Genomic DNA, 19,597 nt, shown 5'->3' with positions numbered 1-19,597 from the left:
AGCAACATGCAAGGGCCTTTTCATGTTATAGAATATTCTCAAGTCCTGAAGTTACACGTTTTCTCAGTTGACAGATACTTACAACTTTTGGGGAAATATCATGAACTTAATTCATCACATTTGAATTCTACTGCGATTGATTATTCATCTATACATATAGATACATAGATCAGAATTTCCTTTCAAAACTGAAAGTCATCATCAAAGCCTAACTAGTTATCATATGGGTCTATTTTTAAAATGAGAGAACATAAGAAAATTTTTGCTGGGGCTTTATTTAGTACTTTTTGTTTTTAATGCTGGCTGTGTTGAGTGTGACTATGTATTATTCATCTTTTGTTTAAGTTGAATTATTAAATAAGTTTTGGGACTTATAGCACATTTGGTTACAAAATCAAAATTGTTAATGGCTCTAGATAATAGGAGGCAGTCAAGAATATTCTACGATAGTAAGTGGCATTCCGATTTGGTGCCACCCTCAAGGGAAGAGAATAGGATGTCTGAGGAAGAAAAGCAAAATGAATATAATAGACAAAACACAAGTAATGTTACACTTTAATACAAAAACATGCGAATGACACTGTAATCAACAAAGAAACTCATTCTATTTGATGCTGGACAAACCCTTACTAACCAGTTCTGGGGCCACAAGTTGAATATTAAATAAAACTTGATAAAGGATTACCAATGTTTTTAAAGGTAGAAAACACAGAGGTAGGAAGAACACATTAGAAGATCTGAGATTCTTCAGCCTACAATTGAGAAAGCTTAAGTAACATTTAATATTTCCAAATATGTGAATGGCGTTTAAACAGATCGTGATGACTAGTTTTCATTTTCCTAATAACAAAGTGAAGTCAGCCTAAAATGTAAAAGGGATGATTTAGATTAATGTGTGGAATAATTTGCTAAAGATTAGGGCTGTTTATTGTGAGAGAATACTGAGAGAGTTTATGGAGTGGAGTTTTTAAAAATCTCTTTAGACTACATAGTTTGATTGAAGTGGCTTATGATTCTAGCTAAGGTAACACAGTTTTGTCCAGCCAAAGTGGCTTATGATTTTAGCTGAAGACAGAGGTTCTACATAAGCTTTGCTCCACATAGTTTCCTGCAGGGGGCCCGCAAGACCTTGTCATGCATGTTCTGTGCACGTTGCCATGAGGTGCTCAGGGTTTGGAGCTCTTCTCACTGCACCTGTGCCTTTCTACTCCTCCCCTCCCATGCTCTCAGGGAGTAAATGACAATGACCTTATTGTAAATTTTCCTTCAACCTGTGCTGAGTCTTGGTAATTCTCACCATTTGCAAACACTAGTAGTTTAATTTTTAAAGTTACTTCCAGTAGACCCAATAATAGATCACATCATGATATCTGAAGACCTCTGCCTTGGGTCACTTCTCAGAGATTAAGGTCGTGCAAAGTGTACACATTGGCTGATTATGTAACTGCATCCAAGATATGGGTGTTTTTCACCACGTAATTATCTCTTTGCCAGGGATGAGTTCAACCTGAAGTTGACGCTGCTCAGCAATCAGTGGCAGGGAGTGATTCGCAGGGCCCAGCAGAGGCGGGGCATCATCGACAGCCAGATTCGCCAGTGGCAGCGCTACAGGGAGATGGCAGAAAAGCTTCGTAAATGGCTGGTTGAAGTGTCCTACCTCCCCATGAGCGGTCTCGGAAGCGTCCCTATACCACTGCAGCAAGCGAGGACCCTCTTTGATGAAGTGCAGGTAAGGTGCAAACACACTGTTCTCAAACCTCTTACGCATTTCCACTGCACACTTTACCCTAGCCTTGGTTCCTCAGAAGGACTCTGGAGTGACGTTGGAATTGGGACAAACATTGTTCTCAAATGTCAATAGGAATATACAAAATGCTTATGTTGCAAAGCCCTCATTTAGTGATGAAATGACAGTGAGCCTTCACACAGCAAGGCCTGCAGCCACTCGCTGAGTCCCAGCACGGATGGAAAGGCTACAGCGAGGAAAGAAAACCTTTGTGTTGATGATGTGTATTTTACTCATGAGCGATTTAAACATGTAACTTAAGTACCAGAGAAGGTAAAAGGCCCTGTCCTGTTTGAGCTCCGTCCTTTCCCAGGGGGCCCTTTACCTTCCCCAGCACCCTAGACAGATACCTCCCAGCACTCTAGCCGGTCCTTTCAGCGTCTCACACACTCCTCTTCCTTGAAAGACACTGTTCTCTGGTTCCTTTCTCCTCCAGATTTCTCTGAGAGACCTCATCCGCAGACATGGCTTCAACTACCCGCTACCAGCAGACAAGGGGCAAATTTGTATCTTCTGGTCACATTCATCTGCTGAGCTTTCAACTCATGTACCCGACCAGCATTTGGATTTCTAGCTATGTGCTCGGCAGATGTAATGCACCCTGTGGGTCTCAACAGAGCCTGTGATCTCTGGACCAACCATTCTCTCTTTCTTATGTACCCAATTTGGGGAAGTGTCATCACCAGTCTATCAGTGTAGGAATCCTGGGGTCATTTAAGAGCTGTACTTCCTTGTCTCTCACCTCCCCCCATGTCTAATCTGCCCCAAGTTTCGTTTCCTGCTGCCACTGCCTTGGCTGGGTGCTCGTGATGTGTTGCCTAGATGGACAATAGCTTCCTAACCTGTCTCAGTATGTCCAACATATGTCTTTCTTCCATTCTGCCTTCACTCTGATGCTGAGTGCTTTTATGAAAAGTTTAATCCAAACACATCACTTCCCTGCTTAATATTCTTCCATGAATCTCAGTTACTTTGATTATAAAAACCAAATTCCCATGCAAGACATGGTCTTTCCTCATCTTCTGCCCCTCTCTTACATGCACTTCTTACTCCAGCCACTGAAAACTATGTCCAGCTTCCTGAAGTCATCATATTTCTTCTGCATAGTGAATTTATTTGCCCATCCTCATCCCTGTGGGAGACAACCTCTCCTCTGCTCCTGGTCACACTTATCTCACCACACCAGGTGTTTCTTAATCTGGGCGAGTTCATATGTCTTTCAACATTCATTCAGCCTTTACCACTTTGAAGAAGCCTCTCTAACTCTCTGTGCACTCCCTTCTGGGCCCAGTGTCCCTCTGTATTCCAGTTACTAGTCTCATAGAGGCATTTCCATATTGCATAGCGATGGTATTTCACTTGGGGCAGAAACTAAGCTTCTCCCCACTGTGCTCTCATTCATTTATACATTGGTGCATTCATGTACAAAGTATCACCTCAGTAAATGCTTATTGGATGAAAGAGGACATGCTATGTATGCTAAAATTTAGGGCCACTTAAAAATACTTGTAATAGGGAAATGGCAAAGAAAAGAAGGAGAAAGTAACAAGTTGTGGTTCCTTTCAGTTCAAAGAAAAAGTGTTCCTGCGACAGCAAGGCAGTTACATCCTAACTGTGGAGGCCGGCAAGCAGCTCCTGCTCTCTGCAGACAGTGGAGCTGAGGCCGCTTTGCAGGTGGAACTCACTGAAATCCAAGAGAAATGGAAATCAGCCAGCATGAGTCTGGAGGAACAGAAGAAAAAACTGGCCTTCTTGTTGAAAGTAAGTTCCCCTTAAAAAAAAAAAAAAAAAACCTTTTAATACTTATGCTGCTTTTCCCTCCCATTGTTATCCTGAAAATCAAGTAATGCAAAGATCATTAAGTAATACCTTGCTGTATTTTGCTCCCCTGTGTTTTATTCAAGACTTTGTCCTGTCTTGCATGAACTGGAAAAGTTTCTCAATTTTCAGCATGTCATCTTTCCAGAAAATCCTCCAACAAAGTAATTTAAAGTCTAATAAGACTGTCCAAACTATGAATTCTGATTAATGGCCAGTGTGAAGCCTTAGCCATGTATGACTTTATAAATCCATACAGAAATTCAAAGAGTGGATTCTGCTCCCTAATCTAAGACTCTAAAGTGGTTTTCAAGATTGATATCTCTTCTTTTATAGCAGGGGAAAACCAACCCAAAAAGATACTCTTGATTTAGCTTAGCTTATCCAAGACAGTTGCCTTGAGATAAAATCTCCAGGAGGTATATCCAGCCCTTCATTGGATACAGATTGCATACTGATCATACAGTTAATCTGGAAAATGTAGATTTATCCAGACCTCCCACAATATGCTTTTATTCCTCACTCTCCAATTCCATGTCTAAGACATAATTAAATCAACAGTTTAAAAAGGACATGGGCTCTACATTCAGATAAACCCAAGTTAAAAACACAGTAAACCAAGTGACCTGGTTAACTCAACCTACCTAAGCCTCAATTTCCACATCTGTAAAGTGGGTATAATTTCACCTCCTCCATGTGGCCATTGTGAGGATTTAATGAAATAATGAAGATAAATCACTTGGTACCATATCTGGCATATATTGAACACTAAATAAATGATAGTAATTATCATGGTTGAGGTTGTTATCATTTTAAAAAGTGAACACAGCCAAATGCTAAGGTCTTATGTATATTGATAATCACCAGCACTTCAATGAGATTATTAAATTTGGCCTATTGCATGTTTGAATCAAAGGTAATAACTACTAATAAAATTAATGGAAGGGATTTGGGTTTTTTTAAAATGCTTAAAGAATGTACACCCATTGGGTTTATTCTACTGAATTTTATTTAATAATATATTACCTTCAGTGTAAGAAGCAATCAATCACAAATGCCACTGAAATAAAGAACTATTATTTGCACACAGCACAATTCATCAGTAATGTAATATGCCTGATTCTTTTTTCTTCCTTTTGCTTTTAGAAAAGAATTTAAAACATTGTAATTCATTCTGTAGAGAACATGTTAATCATATATTTTTTTAAATTTGTGATGTGATTTTTGGAGACACTCCCAAGATTTAATAAGGCGTGATGTCTGAGTCACTGCATTGCTTTTCTTATCTGTCTGTTTGTTGGTGTATAAAACATCCACTTTGATAGATGTTTGCAGGCCATGACATTGAGTTATTTCCTTATAATTCATGTAGTAAAATGACTTGGTTATAGCTTCAGAATCTAAGTCATCCTTGGAAAGAAGAATCCTTATTTTTCTCTTGTTAAAGTTCGTTTCATTTTGAATTATACACTACCATCCTGTTTGCCTGAGAAGGACTTTATGAATCTAAATTTTAATATTTATCCAGCCTCAGTTTAGCGTATCTTTTCACTGCAGCTATAATACTTACCTATTTTTAGCTCTTAATGCTCTTAGTAAATATGTCAAAATACAGCCATTATCATTCCAAGCCATGCACATTCATCTTCTACACTGTCATCTCTTAATTTTGTTGTGAAAAATAGGAAGCTGACCCTATCTCTTTTAGATCAGTAAACATTATGGAATGAATGTTGACATATTTCACACTGTGTGATGATTTTATTAAGAATGTTGTCCCATTTAAACAGAAAGAGGATCTTTTTATCTACCCTCACTCTGCTTAGCATGGATGAACTAAGTGTAGTCTAGGAACACAAAGATATTTTAAAATAAAAGGGAATTGGAACAAATCTGTCCATGTTAGAGAAAAGTTTTTTAAGGGTTTTTTTTTTTTTTTTTTGCTGGTATTTGGGAAGAGGGAATGTAGTCACACACTTGAGGAAGTTCCATGAAGGAATTTTAAAGGGAAAAGAGACTCCTGGGCCAAACTCTCAGTTTATTAGAAACCAAAAGGCATTTTGAGTAAGGAGGTACGTAAGTCAGCACTGCTTCCAGAGACAGTTGTGGTAATAGTACCTACGGGTTGTTATGCTGAAAATAAGGTGTCAGAAGAGAAGACAGAAAGAATCCAGACAAGAAAATATTGGTGGTGATGAAAGAGAGATTGTGAGGGAAGATGCAAGGTGCTCTCACACCATGCTACCTGGTAACAGTGATCCCAGCTGGGATTCTAGTTGTCCTTCTGTGGGAACTCAGTAAGTCATGGTGTGGGGAATGGCCACTTGGGAGGGGCCCTGAGGAGGAGGAGGCCAGGAAATGACAATAGGACAAATGGATGGTATTGGACAAAAAGAATGAGACCTGTTTAGTTGAATTTAATTTTCATTGGCCCTAAGACACTAATATGAGTTAATGTGTAGGTAAGGTGCTATGACGAATCGATCTCTACTGTGATTTCTTTCATTTTTTTTCTTTTACTTTTTTTAATTATCAAAAAACACGTGTCTAATAAAAAATTCTGTAATAATTGAAGTATGTGGAATAAAAAATGAAATTTCCTTTACACTACCATCCAAATTCTACTGTCTTCTCCAGGTCACCATTGCTACCAGTTTGGCATGTAACCTTTCAAAACATAACTGCAGAATGTAGGTTTCCTTTTGTCAGTACACGGAGATCTACTGCATTGTGTACAGCCACTCTCTACCACCCACCCAGCTGTGTTCTCTCCAGAGCACTTATCACCACTTCACATAGTAGAGATACATTTCTTAAACTGTGCATTCTCTCTTCTTCCACTTTTTGATTTGTGTGGGTTTTCCTGTATTATACGTTTAATCCTTTGCTCCATATGTTTCAATACTAACCACATAAGGGCAGTCAAATGCCGTGCCTTTTGTAGTGTGTTTCCCCATCTGTAACAATTGAAATCTATGTGGCTAATACTATTTATATATCTAATTAAATCAGAGTCAAGGCTATATTATTTGTACATTCCATCTCGCTCCTCTTACCCAAATGTATTTGGATTCTGAATGAGATTCCATATCCTCCTTTATGTCCCTTACAATGCATTCAGGAGAGGGGAACGCTGGGTGCAGTTGTGGGTAGGGTTAGGAAACAGGCAAAGTACTGGGATTGCACTCCTGCCTCTACACACAGGCTGGGATTCAGGTAGCATTTTTGCATGCCCGTGATATTCTGGGCTTTGTGCTTGGTGCTTTGACACCCATTTCCTCCTCTGTCCTCCAACAAATGTAGAAAGTTTATATTATTTCCATTTTAATAGGGAAAATTGAGACATAGAGCATTGTCTGTTTAAAGCCACATAGATAGTAGGTAACAGAGTCAATTTTGAATCCCGCTCTGATGACCATGGCGTGCTGCCTCCCCTGGCAATGGGTGTGGGCACACCCTCACACTGCTCATGGCTGTGCCTGTAATCCTTTCTCAGGAAATTAAAGAAAGTCCTTTTCTTTTCTTTTTTATTTTCTCTTTTCTTTGCTATTCTATTCTTTTCTTTCCTTTTCCCCAGTTTCCTACATCAAAACAATTTATGCCATTTCTTTCTCTTCCCATGCTAGGACTGGGAAAAATGTGAGAAAGGAATAGCTGATTCTCTGGAGAAACTGCGAACTTTCAAAAAGAAGCTTTCTCAGCCTCTGCCAGATCACCACGAAGAGCTCCACGCAGAACAAACACATTGCAAGGTAAATTACTGGACTGAGATTTTCACTATCTTCCATCTGTGTGCCTCTGCTGGAACAGTGTCTTTGAGGCCATAATCCAGTCAGACTCCTATGGCTGTCGACATGCAGATACAAGACCCTGGTGCATTGGTGCATGACATAAGGGCAGACAACTCTGGCAAAACTTGGACTGCTGATTTATGGCAGTTGATGAAATTATAGACTAGCTTATGGATTACTCTGAGGAAGCAAATGAAAATTTAAAGTGCAACACTAAAAGATATTGAAAAGCTGTGTCAACAGCAATAAAAGAAATCTTTTTAAAGCATCAACACTGGGGAGTCATTCTAGCAAAAGAGTCTAGTTTACAGCAAGAAGAATAAGGATCAACAGCCTGGAACATCTGTAGACAGTGGCCCTCGGAGGAACACACCCTGCCCTCCAGGCCACTCTACAAGGAAGAGGGAAAAATAGCTGATCTCAGTTATTGCATGAGACACACAATCCTTAAGTGACTCAGAGCTCTAACTACTTAAAGATTATGATTAACACCTCAAATGGTACTTGGAAGCAAATCAGACCACTCCCCGCATTATAAGCTCACAAAGACCAACAAGATTTAGTGGCTATAAGATTCCTTCCATTCATACCCCTGTAGCCAAGTGGAGTGTCCAAATAGCAATTCCCTGCAGAGCTAGGCCAACCATATCAAAAGTACCTTTAAAAATCCTTTTCTGTTTTATTCTATAGCTAATGGAAAACAAAAAAAAAAAAAAAAAGGCTTTTCTTCCAAATTAAACATGTCCTTAGGTTCCCCGGGCATTTGCAAATTATTGCTCTAGGGTAATTTTATTTATTTATTTATTTATTTTCCTTTTTTTATTTCAGCATATTATGGGGCTACAAATGTTTAGGTTACGTATATGGCCCTTGCCCTATCCGAGTCAGAGCTTCAATATATTGTAATATATTGAGATAACAGGGAGGAAGGGAAGTCAATTGTTCTTTTTGATGAGTGTGGTTTTATGAAGACAGAGGGACAGCCGCTTCCGGCACCTGTTGATCTTTAATTCAAAATACTCATTATACCAAAGAGTCATGTTTTGGGGTAAAACTTCCTGAGGTCCTTCACTTGGATTGTAATCAGGGGTTCTTTGCTTCACCTTGGCTAAGAATTCCTAAGTATTTAAGAGGGACTAATTGTTAAGTCTAGAACTCATGACAAGTATAGACATAAGAAGTCTTCCTTTCACATTAAAATTCAAGGATATTCTTTGAAACTCGAAAAAGACATATTTAGGAAAATTAAAAAGTACTATATATCATTGATGGAAAGTGAGTGAAATACTATGTTCAGATTTTATATTCAAAGTATGCAACGGTGGCAAAGATTAAAAAGAGTTTATTTCAAACCTGCAATTGTAAGTTTATTAAAAAGTATTAACGAAAATTTTCACAGAGAAGGAAGGTGCATTTATTAGGCTTCTCCTATGTGCCAGTGGCTCTACTAGTGTTATCTCAGTTAGCATGAACACAACAAGCTCGTGAAAGCATTCTGTTATACCCTTTTGCAGACGAGAAAACTGAGGCTTCTTGAAGTTTAATAACTTTTCAAAGTTAGTAAGTATCAGGGTTGCCTGAATCTACAGACTCTGTTTTTACCACACTGACTCATCTAATGGATAGATGTACTGAGTCTGAAACAGTTAGTTGTTGGGGGTGTTACTGTTTCCTTTTTAATCAATATACCAAATCTGAGTTGGGATCTAGAAATTGGTATAAAACGAGGAAAATCTTTACATAGATATAACAATTTAATATGTCTAAGGCTATAAACAGAAATGTCACATATTTAATTCACCTAGATGGTTTGGTTTTTCAGCCAAATGCTGTTGCCATGGAACCTCATTTTTCATCTCCCAAAATACATGACAGTTATAAACACACCCTGCTATTGAATTTGTAGATTAAAAAAAAATTATTTCAGTCTAGTTCTCTGCTACTCTTCCCCAAACCATGCTCAGCAGCAAAACAAAGCAATTACCTGGAAAATTTAGGCTAAAACCTTGTTTGCCTAAATTGCCTGGGAAGTTAGCCTCAGACAGCGTCGTTAATTGCCTGTGCCTTTGAAAACCTGTCTCCTGTATGAAGAAACATAAAGGGAGGAAAATGCCACGTGAAATATTCTATTCATGCATGAAATCATCTAGAATCTAAAAACAACAAGTGGTTATACAAATTGCAAAACTGTTCATTGGTCAAAGCATTCCAAAAACTAATGTCAACTCATTTAAATATTGTTATATGGATTTTTTTCTTTAATCATTCACCAAAGGGACAGGGTACATATTCCTTTTTTACTAACTTAGAGAAATCTCTGATCCTGCAGAAAATATATTCAGTGCATTATTTTAAATTGAGTAGTAACAATAGCAACAGATCTACTCAGCTATTACATTATAAGTATAGATCACAGAATATAGCAACTCGTCATGTTTGGAAATGAAAAATTTAGGTGTCTTTTTTTAAAAAAAATATTTTATCAGTGTGATCCGTAACTCAGCGAAAGAAGAATGGATGGGTTAGGGCTTATGAAGTCAGTTTAAAGTAAAGAAGATCAATGCAGTGATGAAACTTCAATTTCAAAATAAACATCCGAAAAAAGATCAATGAAATGGTAAATATACCGCAGGAAGGGTCTACAAGCAATCATATTTTATCAGAATCAAATTACATACGACGTAAAGTACAAGTAAACCTCCATTTATTGTGCTTTGCTTTACTGCACTGTGCAGATATTGTGTTTTTACAAATCGAAGGTCTGTGGCGACTCTGCATGGAGCAAGTCTATCAGCACCATTTTTCCAACAGCATGTGCTCACTTTATGTTTCTGTGTCACATTTTGGTAATTCTCACAATATTCCAAACTTTTTACTATTATTATATCTTTTATGGTGATCTGTGATCCATGATCTTTCATGTTATTATTGTAATTGTTTAGGAGCATGATGTACTGCATCCATATATAAAATGGTGAAATTAATCACCAAATGTTGCATGTGTTCTGACTGCTCCACCAACCAGCCATTCCCCCACCTCTCTCCCTCTCCTCAGGCTTCCCTATTCCCTGAGACACAAGGATATTGAAATTAGGCAAATTAATAACCCTACAGTGGCCCCTAAATGTTCAAGTGAAAGGAAGAATTACACATCTCTCACTTTAAATAAAAAGCTAGAAATGATTAAGTTTAGTGAGGAAGAGCTATTGCAGGCCAGGATAGGCCAAAAGCTAGGCTTCTTGTGCCAAACAATTAGCCTAGTAGTGAGGGCAAAGAAGAAGTTCTAGAAGGAAATTAAAAGTGCTACTCCAGTGAACACATGAATGATAAAGTGAAACAGCCTTATTGCTAATAGAAGAATGTTTGAGTGGTCCGGATAGACAGTCAAACCAGCCACAACATTCCCTTAAGCCAAAGCCTAATCCAGAGCAAACCCCTCATTCCCTTCAATTCTATGAAGGCTGGAGAGAGGAGGAAGCTGCAGAAGAAAAGTTTAAAGCTAGCAGGGGTTGGTTCATGAGGTTTAAGGAAAGAAGCCATCTCCATAACATAGAAGTGTGAGGTGAAGCAGCAAGGCTGCTGGAGAAGCTGCAGCAAGTTAGCCGAAGGTCTAGCTAAGATAACTGATGAAGGTGGCTACACAAAACAACAGATTTTCCATGTAAGCAAAACACCCTTCTATTGGAAGAAGATGCCATCTAGGACTTTTATAGTCAGAGAGACTTCAAAGCTTCAAAGGACAGGCTGACTCTCTTGTTAGGGGCTAATGCAGCTGGTGACTTTAAGTTGAAGCCAATACTTATTTACCATTCTGAAAATCCTAGGGCCCTTAAGAATTATGTTAAATATACTCTGCCCATGCTCTTTCAGTGAAACAACAAAGCCTGGATGGCAACACTCTGTTTACAGTACGGTTTACTGAATATTTTAAGCCCACTTTTGAGACCTACTGCTCAAAATAAAAGACTGCTTTCAAAATATTACTGTTCATTGACAATGCACCTAGTCATTCAAGAGCTCTGATGGAGATTGATGTTGTTTTTCCTACTTACTAACACAACATCTATTCTGCAGCCCATGGATCAAGGAGTAATTTTGACTTTTGAGTCTTATCGTTTGAGAAATATGCTTTGCAAGGCTGTTGCTACCATGGATAGTGATTCCTCTGATGGATCTGGGCAAAGTAAACTGAAAACCTTCAGGAAAAGAATCATTCTAGATTGCCACTGAGAACATTTGTGATTCACGGGCAGAGGTCAAAATATCAACGTTAGCAGGAGTTTGGAAGAAGTTTATTCCAACCCTCATGGATGACTTTAAAGAGTTCAAAACTTCAGTGGAGGAAGTCACAGCAGAAGTGGTAGAAATAGCAAAAGAACTAGAATTACAAGTAAAGCCTGAAGATGTGACTGAATTGCTGCAATCTCATGATGAAACTTGAATGAATGAGGAGTTGCATCTTCTAGATGAACAAAGAAAATGATTTCTTGATATGGAATCTACTTCTGGTGAAGATGCTACAAACACTGTTGAAATGACAACAGAGGATTTAAAATATTACATAAACTTGGTTGATAAAGCAGCAGCAGGATTTGAAAGGATTGACTCCAACTTTGAAGAAGTTCTACTGTGGGTAAAATGCTATCAAACAGCATGGCATGCTACAGAGAAATTGCTCTCGAGAGGAAAATTGATCTACATGGCAAATTTTATTGTCTTATTTTAAGAAATTGTCACAGCCAGCCCAGCCGTCAGCAACCACCACCTGGATCAGTCAGCAGCCACCAACATCAAGGCAAGACCCTCCACCATGAAAAAGATTACAACCCAGTGAAGGCTCAGAGTATCATTAGCATTTTTTAACAATAAAGTATTTTTAAATTAAGGTGTGTACAGTTTTAGACATAATGCTGTATGCACTTAATAGACTACACTATAGCGTGAACATAATTTTTATATGCATTACGAAACCAAAAAACTCTCTTTAGTGCAATATGCACTTTATTGCAATGGTCAGGAACCAAACCAAACCTGCAGTATGTCCAAGGTACACCTGTTCAAATAGAGTGATATGGAAGGAAATTATGTCAAGAGGGGATTCAAAAACATTTCAGAAAATGTTGACAGTAGATGTCCATGGGTATTTAAAAAATTTTTTTTTTAATTTAGGAATTAGAGAATGCAGTTGGGAGCTGGACAGATGACTTGACACAGCTGACGCTGCTGAAGGACACCCTCTCTGCGTACATCAGTGCCGATGACATCTCCATCCTTAATGAACGCATAGAACTTCTGCAAAGACAGTGGGAAGAACTATGCCACCAGGTAAGATAAGTTCTAAAGATGGAATTACCTCAAAACAGTGGAGAACTGGGAAATGAATCAGAATGTCAAATGGCTTCACCCAGATCTGGACCCATCCTGTAACTCATAGTATGGATGAGGAAAGAACCCTGTGGTTATTACCGGGATATTTCAGATTATCACAACTATATTTAATATTAAATTTTAGATTCACTTATCTTCCTTTCACTTTTGCTAGCTGGCATAATATTTTTAAGAGGAAGCACAATGTTGTGGTTCACAGCTGTGGTTTTGTTAGGTTGGTATCATTTGAATACGTGAAAAACCATTGTGTATGCAATTTCAGGTTATACTGTGGAGCTGGTTTTGTTCATGGAACATCCACTGTTACTCTTAATTTACTGTAGTTGTTGCTTAGTAATTCATGGGTATATGGCATTTTTAGTCATACTTTATTCTTTATTAAGTACCTTCTATGTGCACCATACCTTAAGAGAGATCCCACATTAGGTTTTGAGTTGGAAATGATGGGGGAAATATTGGTGGAAAGGCAGCAAGAAGACACCCTAGGCAAAAAGGCATAACAGATTAAAAGGCTGACAAGTTAAGGGCAGGTGGCTGCCTCAGTGCCTTGAGGTCATCCTCTCCAGGAAGTAGGGGCTGTGTCTGTCTCGTTACTTGTGTACCCTGAGTACCATGCCTGGCACATAATAGGCTATAATACATATTAAATATTTGTTAAATGGGTCTGCTGTATTAATTATTGTGAATTTAACAAACTGTAATACATTCGTCTGCCATCAGGTTCACAATTGAGCTAAGACTGAAATCAGTGTAGAAAGAAGAAAACCAGGAATAAATAGGAGAAAATAATGTATAAGAACATATAAAGATGTAGGCAAGCTGGCCAGGCATGGTGACTCACACCTGTTGTCTCAGCACTTTGGGAGGCCAAGGCAGCAGGATCGCTTTAGCCTAGGAGTTCGAGACCAGCCTGGAAAACATAGTGAGAGCCTGTCTTTACAAAAAAAAAAGAAAAAGAAAAAGAACCTGGGCATAGTGGTATGTACCAGTAATCCCAGCTGCTTGGGAGGCAGAGGCAGGAGGATTGCTTGAGCCCAGGAGTTCCATCCTGGGTGACAGAGCAAGACCTTATATCTAAAAAAAGAAAAAAAGATCCAAGCAAGCTATAAGGGCCGTGGGGATTGCAGAGAATAAATGAAACGTTTCTTGAAGTGGATAAATCTTTTTTTCTTAATACAATTAAGTTTTTTTTTTTTTTTGAGATGGGGGTCTCACTCTTGCTGAGGCTGGTCTCAAACTCCTGAGCTCAACCAATCCTCCCACCTCAGCCTCCCAGAGTGCTAGGATTACAGGTGTGAGCCATTGCGCCCATATGGAGAGAACAGATCTTGAAATGAGTCCTGAGATGGGAAGTGGTGGAGATAGAATGGGAGGAAATAAACAGATTTGTTTGACGACAAGGTTGCAGCTGGAGCGAAGGCAGGAAGCAGAGGGCCTGGCTGGGTGAAGTGGGTGTGGGGAGGCTGAGGAAGAGGCTGTTGAGCAGAGGCCTCTTCTGCCCGTCTACACTCACGCCTGTGTGCCCATGCCACCTGTGCTGTCCTAAAATCTCTTCTCTCTCTCATCCCACCACTCTCTCCGACTTTAGGGATGCTTATCCTCACACTTCAGGAGCTGTTAAACAGTTTAAGAGGCTCAAAGTCTTTTGGTTTTTGTGACATAAACAAGAAGTGTGTTCTTAGGAAAATTTCTGTGTGCATGCTTTGATTAAAACCCAGATTTTTCTCAGACTATAGATCAAAGGAAAACTCTGGAGCACACTTGGTAGATGTGCGGACAGTTTCTTGTGAATATATGCTTTTATGCTTTTAAAAAGGGGATATGAAGAGATGACTTTCACCAACATGTTAATGATTTGAGTTCAAAATGAATTTAGCTACTTTTCACAGAGTTCCATGTTCTCAGTGAATATTTTGAAGGTTAAGAAGATTATGGCTATGCAATACTTTTTGATTTAGGAAAATTTGTATAAAAATGCCATGGAGTTATTATTATTATTAGTTATGAAATTATATGTTTATATGTCATAAAATTATTCACCAGACTTAGATATATCTGGGCAACAGTCTGTTTGTAAATACATTTCGAAAGCTGCTGTTGATTATATGATATGCTGTGAAGAGATTAATACCTTGCACCTAGTAGAGTAAGAAGTTAAAAAGAGGAAGCCAACTAAATATAGAAACTTTGTGTATTGAAGGGTCTTAAGGCATGAAGTGAAAGCATACTTATCTCGTATATCTTAGTCCATTTTGTGTTGCTACAAAGGAAATACTAGAGGCTAGATAATTTATAAAGAAAAGAGGTTTATTTGGCTCACAGTTCTGCAGACTGTACAAGAAGCATGGTGCCAGCATCTGCTTCTGGTGAGGGTTTCAGGAAGCTTCCAGTCAAGGCTGAAGGGGAAGGAGGAGCAAGTGTGTCACATGGCGAGAGAAGGAGCAAGAGAGAGGGGAGGAGGTACCAGGCTCATTTAAACAACCAGCTCTTGCGTGAACTACCGGAGTGAGAACTCACTAATCACCACTGGGAGGGCACGAAGCCATTCATGAGGGATCTACCCGCATGACTCAGACACCTCCCACCAGGCCCCACCTTCAACACTGGGGGTCAGATTTCAGCATGAGATTTGGGGGGAAAACATCTGCTGTTGATTATATGTGCTGTGAAGAGATTAATGCCTTGCTCTTGTGAGTAGACTAAGACATTAAAAAGAGGAAGGCAATTGAATATATAGTGTTTCTAGAAACTTTCTACATTGAAGTGTCTTAAGGCATGAAGCTAAAGCATGTTTATCTCATATTACCTCCATCTAAATAAAAGTATTTAAACCAGTGAGAGTTTAGTCATGGGTTTGCTCAAGGTGCCAGGATATAACTCTAAGGAGAGAAAGAGATTAGTTTCTAGTTCTTCAGTTAGTTGTTTCTGGTGAACATTCTGTCAAGTATGAAACCACAAAAGGAAATGAGCTGCGTCCATGTTTTATTGTACAAGTCAAAAAACTTGAGTTAAACCTGGTGATATCCATGCTAAGGAGCAAGTAGTCCGCTCCTATTCTGACGGAAGCCGTTGATGAGGAGTCAGGAGTAATTGGAACAGCGGTGGGAATGAGGAAGACAGGCTGTAAGTAAACGTTGCAGGGTGGGGTCGATGCGTAAAAGTCTCCTGTTTCAAGTGGACTCTCCTAGTCATGTGTCGTGCATGTGTGCAGCCCGAGCTTATGCTTGCTCTCATTCCCGTTTTGGTTTGTAGATCTGTGAGTAATTCTAGTTGAAATATAAACATATATCATCATCATAATTGCTCATTTTTTCAAAATTTCATGGTAAAAATAATTGAAGTAGAAAAGGATGTATTTCCTGTTCAGTTGCCCCACACTTTGGACGTTTTAGCCGGTACCTGTCAGCTGTTGGCAATGCAGTTATATTTGTGCCCTTGCAAAAACATAAATATGTACTAACTGAGAAATGATTTGAGGGTTTCGGCTGAGTCCAAAGAAAGAGATGGTCATGTTAACTCATCGTTTACAAGCCAAAAGGAAAATACCATCCCCCTCATGAATTTTTATCTTTTGAAATGCTTTTGGCCTGGGTTTGCTCCCAGCTTGTAGCCTAGCTGTTTCAGGTATAGCTCCACAGTAAGCCAAGGAAAGCCACGCTTTCGTGGTGTGTGATAAACACTAGGAATGTATATTCAAGCTGTTTAGTGGAGATACTGAACATGTGAGTGTCAAGAAGAAAAAGATTAAAAATTTAAATGCTGCCCTGTAGTCATGTATAATAGCAGTAGCAGCAGCAGCAGAAGCATAGTAATGGAGAGCTTTTGTTAGGTCTATAGTGTATACTGGTCACTTTCTTAGCTTACTTTCTGGTTTATATTGTATTAACTGTACACAGGACAGCACTTAACACGTTGTAGACACTTGTTTACTACTAACAATAAACACTTGTTTAATGAATTTTGGAACAATCATAAGATTAATTTACAAGTGAGGAGAGTAAGGCTTAGAGAAGATGAGTAACCTTGTCCTGGTCATATCATTAATAAGGGATGGAAACAGGTTTGGAATTTCAGCTACTTCTGGATATTTAATTATAATATCATATGGCAACCTGTATCAAAAGACTTGAATTTTGCTGGTTCTGTCTCGTAGTGACTGTAAACAGATATCTCAAATGTGTCCAACTTTCACTCTCCTTGTCTCTGGAATGGGAATAAAAATACCCACCTCTCAAAGTAATAGGTAAAATCTTCTATTACATGGTCATCTTCCCAGCATCTGCGGGGAGTAAAGCCCTAGAATTCATTTTTGGTTCATGGCCAAGAGTAGGTAAGGTGCTACTCACAGCCAGACTTGTTCATCTTAAGTCCGAAGGGCAGGGGTTTCTAACCTTTTCTTAGAAAATAGTTACTTTGAGAAGTCCCAGTTATGCAAATACAGTTTCAGCTTGGACATCAGTTGAACCAGAATTCTAACTATCAGCCAGACTCCCGCCTCTGATGCTCTGTGAATGAATGAAAGTGAAAAGGTCATAGTCACCAGAGAATTCAAAAGCTTAGAGACCCTGCAGAAGATCAGAATGCACTCTGCCCTCCAAGTTAGAGAGGAAAGGGATGCTTGAAGGACTGTGCTCTTAGGCACTGTGTTGGGTACAGCTTCAAATAGGCAAAATTTGTCTCCAAATCTTTCTAGCGTGTGTTTTCTTAGCTATTTCCATTCCTAGCAGTGTGTTCACTGCCTTTTGGGTATTCTGTATTCTTCTGCCAAAAAAACAAAAACAACTAAGTGGTAAACAGAATTATACTAATGGGGAAATGATTAATGGATTCATCATTGTCACCCAACCCAGAAAAATTTTTATTTTAGAAAATCATAACTCAAAAGAATGACTTTCTAAGGGTGGCATTTCAACTAAGGTAGTCTATGGTGCTCACTGTCTAGGCAGCTTGCTCTGCCTGAGGCTGGCCTTGAGAAAGGTCGGTATCCTGGGCTCATGGCCTAATTCCCATCTGTTTTCTTGGATACAGAATCACAAATATTTGGGGTCATGTGAGATTTTATATATCATCCGCCTAATCATTAATAGAGCCAATCCTAGGCAGAATTGATAATTAGGAAGTATATGGCACCTTAGAAATATTTTCATTTTCATCTTCAAAAAGAAGTTCATTTGAAGTACATAAAAAGTAAATGGATTGATAGAACAATATATGTATTAAAGCAAAATATAACAAAATGTTAACGATTTCAGGGTCTAGGCATATATTGTAAGTGCTTACCATAAAATTCTTCCAGCTTTTCTGTGTTTGAAATTTTTAATAATAAAATGTTGGGGAGGAAAGAAAACTGATGGGAAGGTGTTTAATGCAATGAATCGGTAGTGGAATGGCGTTGTCAGCAAGACTGTGTGGAAGAACATTTTTAAGCCTTCTTCTGACCACTCAAATCAATATTATGTTTTGCTCATCTGTAGTGTAGTTCAACTGAAAACGTTCCTTAGTATCTCAACCAGCACTGTAAAAACAAGACTTCTGTATTATGAAGTCAGAGAACTGTAGAATTCTGAAAAGGATCATTCTAGACCTAGTGATAAGAAAACAAGCCCATTGTATCTATAATGTATGAGGAACTCTGACAACTCAATAATAAAAAGACAATCCAATTAAGAAGCGAGCAAAGAATTTGACTAGATAGTTCTCGAAGAAAATATACAAATGGCCAAGAAATATGTGAAAAGATTCTCCACATTATTAGCCATTAGGCAAATTCAAATCAAAACCACAGTGAGATAGCACTTCATACCCACTGTGATGATAATAATCAGAAATTGGATGAAGATTTAGAAAAACTGGAACCCCACTGCTGGTGGGAATGTAAAATGGTGCGACCACTTTGGAAAACAATCCGTAGTCTTACCATATGACCCAGCATCAGCAAATCCACTCCTAGGTACATACTCAAGAGAAATGAAAACATGTATCCATCCAAACACTTGTGCATAGATGTTTGTAACAGCTTTATTCCTAGTAGACAAAAGGTGGAAGCAACCCAAATGTCTTTCAGCAGAGGAATTGATAAATAAAATGTGGTATATTCATACAATGGAATATATTCAACAATAAAAAGGAGTGAAGTATTGGTATGTGCTTACAACTTGGATGAATTTTTAAAATATACTAAGTGAAAGAAGCTAGTCACAAAAGGCCACACATATTGTCTGATTCCATTTCTATGAAATGTCCAGAATAGGCACATCCACAAAGACAGAAGACATTGGAACTGGGAGTGGGTGGAGAGAAGCAGGAGAGTGGCCACTGATGGCTACAGGGATTTTTATTTTTTTATTTTTTGAGTGATGAAAATGTTCTAAAATTTATTGTGGTGATGATTGCATAACTCTGTTAATATACTAAAACCCCTGAATTGTACACTTTAAACAGGTGAATTGTATGGTATGGGAAATATATCTCAGTAAAGCTATTATGCAGGGGAAAAAAGAAGGAAAAGAAACAAAAATAAATAAGTAAAAATGGAAACAACAGAGAAATAAAGGAACTTGCCAAAAGCAAAATTGTCAATATGGAGCTGAGCCAGAGGAATGTGTCCCCCCTGCCAGCCACTATCCCTGCCTCCCCCAGCCCTGCTCTCTACATGCCTGAGGCTCTGTCAATCTTCCTGCTTTTCTTGCTTCCCTTCTTTACCTATTCTTCTTTTTCTTTTCTCTTTTCTTTCTTTTTCCTTTGTCCTTCTGTTTTCTTTCTTTTTTTTTTCTTTTTTCTTCCTTCTCTACCCTTCTTTTCTTCCATCTTTCCC

The 19,597-nt window shown here is 38.6% G+C and overlaps 1 protein-coding gene across 3 annotated transcripts in view; it reads left to right on the top strand.

The window, feature by feature from the left end:
• Window positions 1–19,597, top strand: part of SYNE1 (spectrin repeat containing nuclear envelope protein 1) — a 427,753-nt gene that overhangs the window by 354,915 nt on the left and 53,241 nt on the right. For all 3 annotated transcript variants that reach the window (XM_045544593.1, XM_045544592.1, XM_045544591.1), the window contains 4 exons: window positions 1,495–1,729; window positions 3,353–3,547; window positions 7,231–7,356; window positions 12,565–12,720. In XM_045544593.1, coding sequence (XP_045400549.1) covers window positions 1,495–1,729; window positions 3,353–3,547; window positions 7,231–7,356; window positions 12,565–12,720 — 712 coding nt within the window. The remainder of the gene's footprint in view (window positions 1–1,494; window positions 1,730–3,352; window positions 3,548–7,230; window positions 7,357–12,564; window positions 12,721–19,597) is intronic.

This window comes from Lemur catta, chromosome 2, assembly GCF_020740605.2.
Source record: "Lemur catta isolate mLemCat1 chromosome 2, mLemCat1.pri, whole genome shotgun sequence".
Lineage (NCBI taxonomy): Eukaryota > Metazoa > Chordata > Mammalia > Primates > Lemuridae > Lemur > Lemur catta.
Note: the sequence above shows the minus strand (reverse complement) of the source record. Positions and strands in the feature narration are given on the sequence as shown.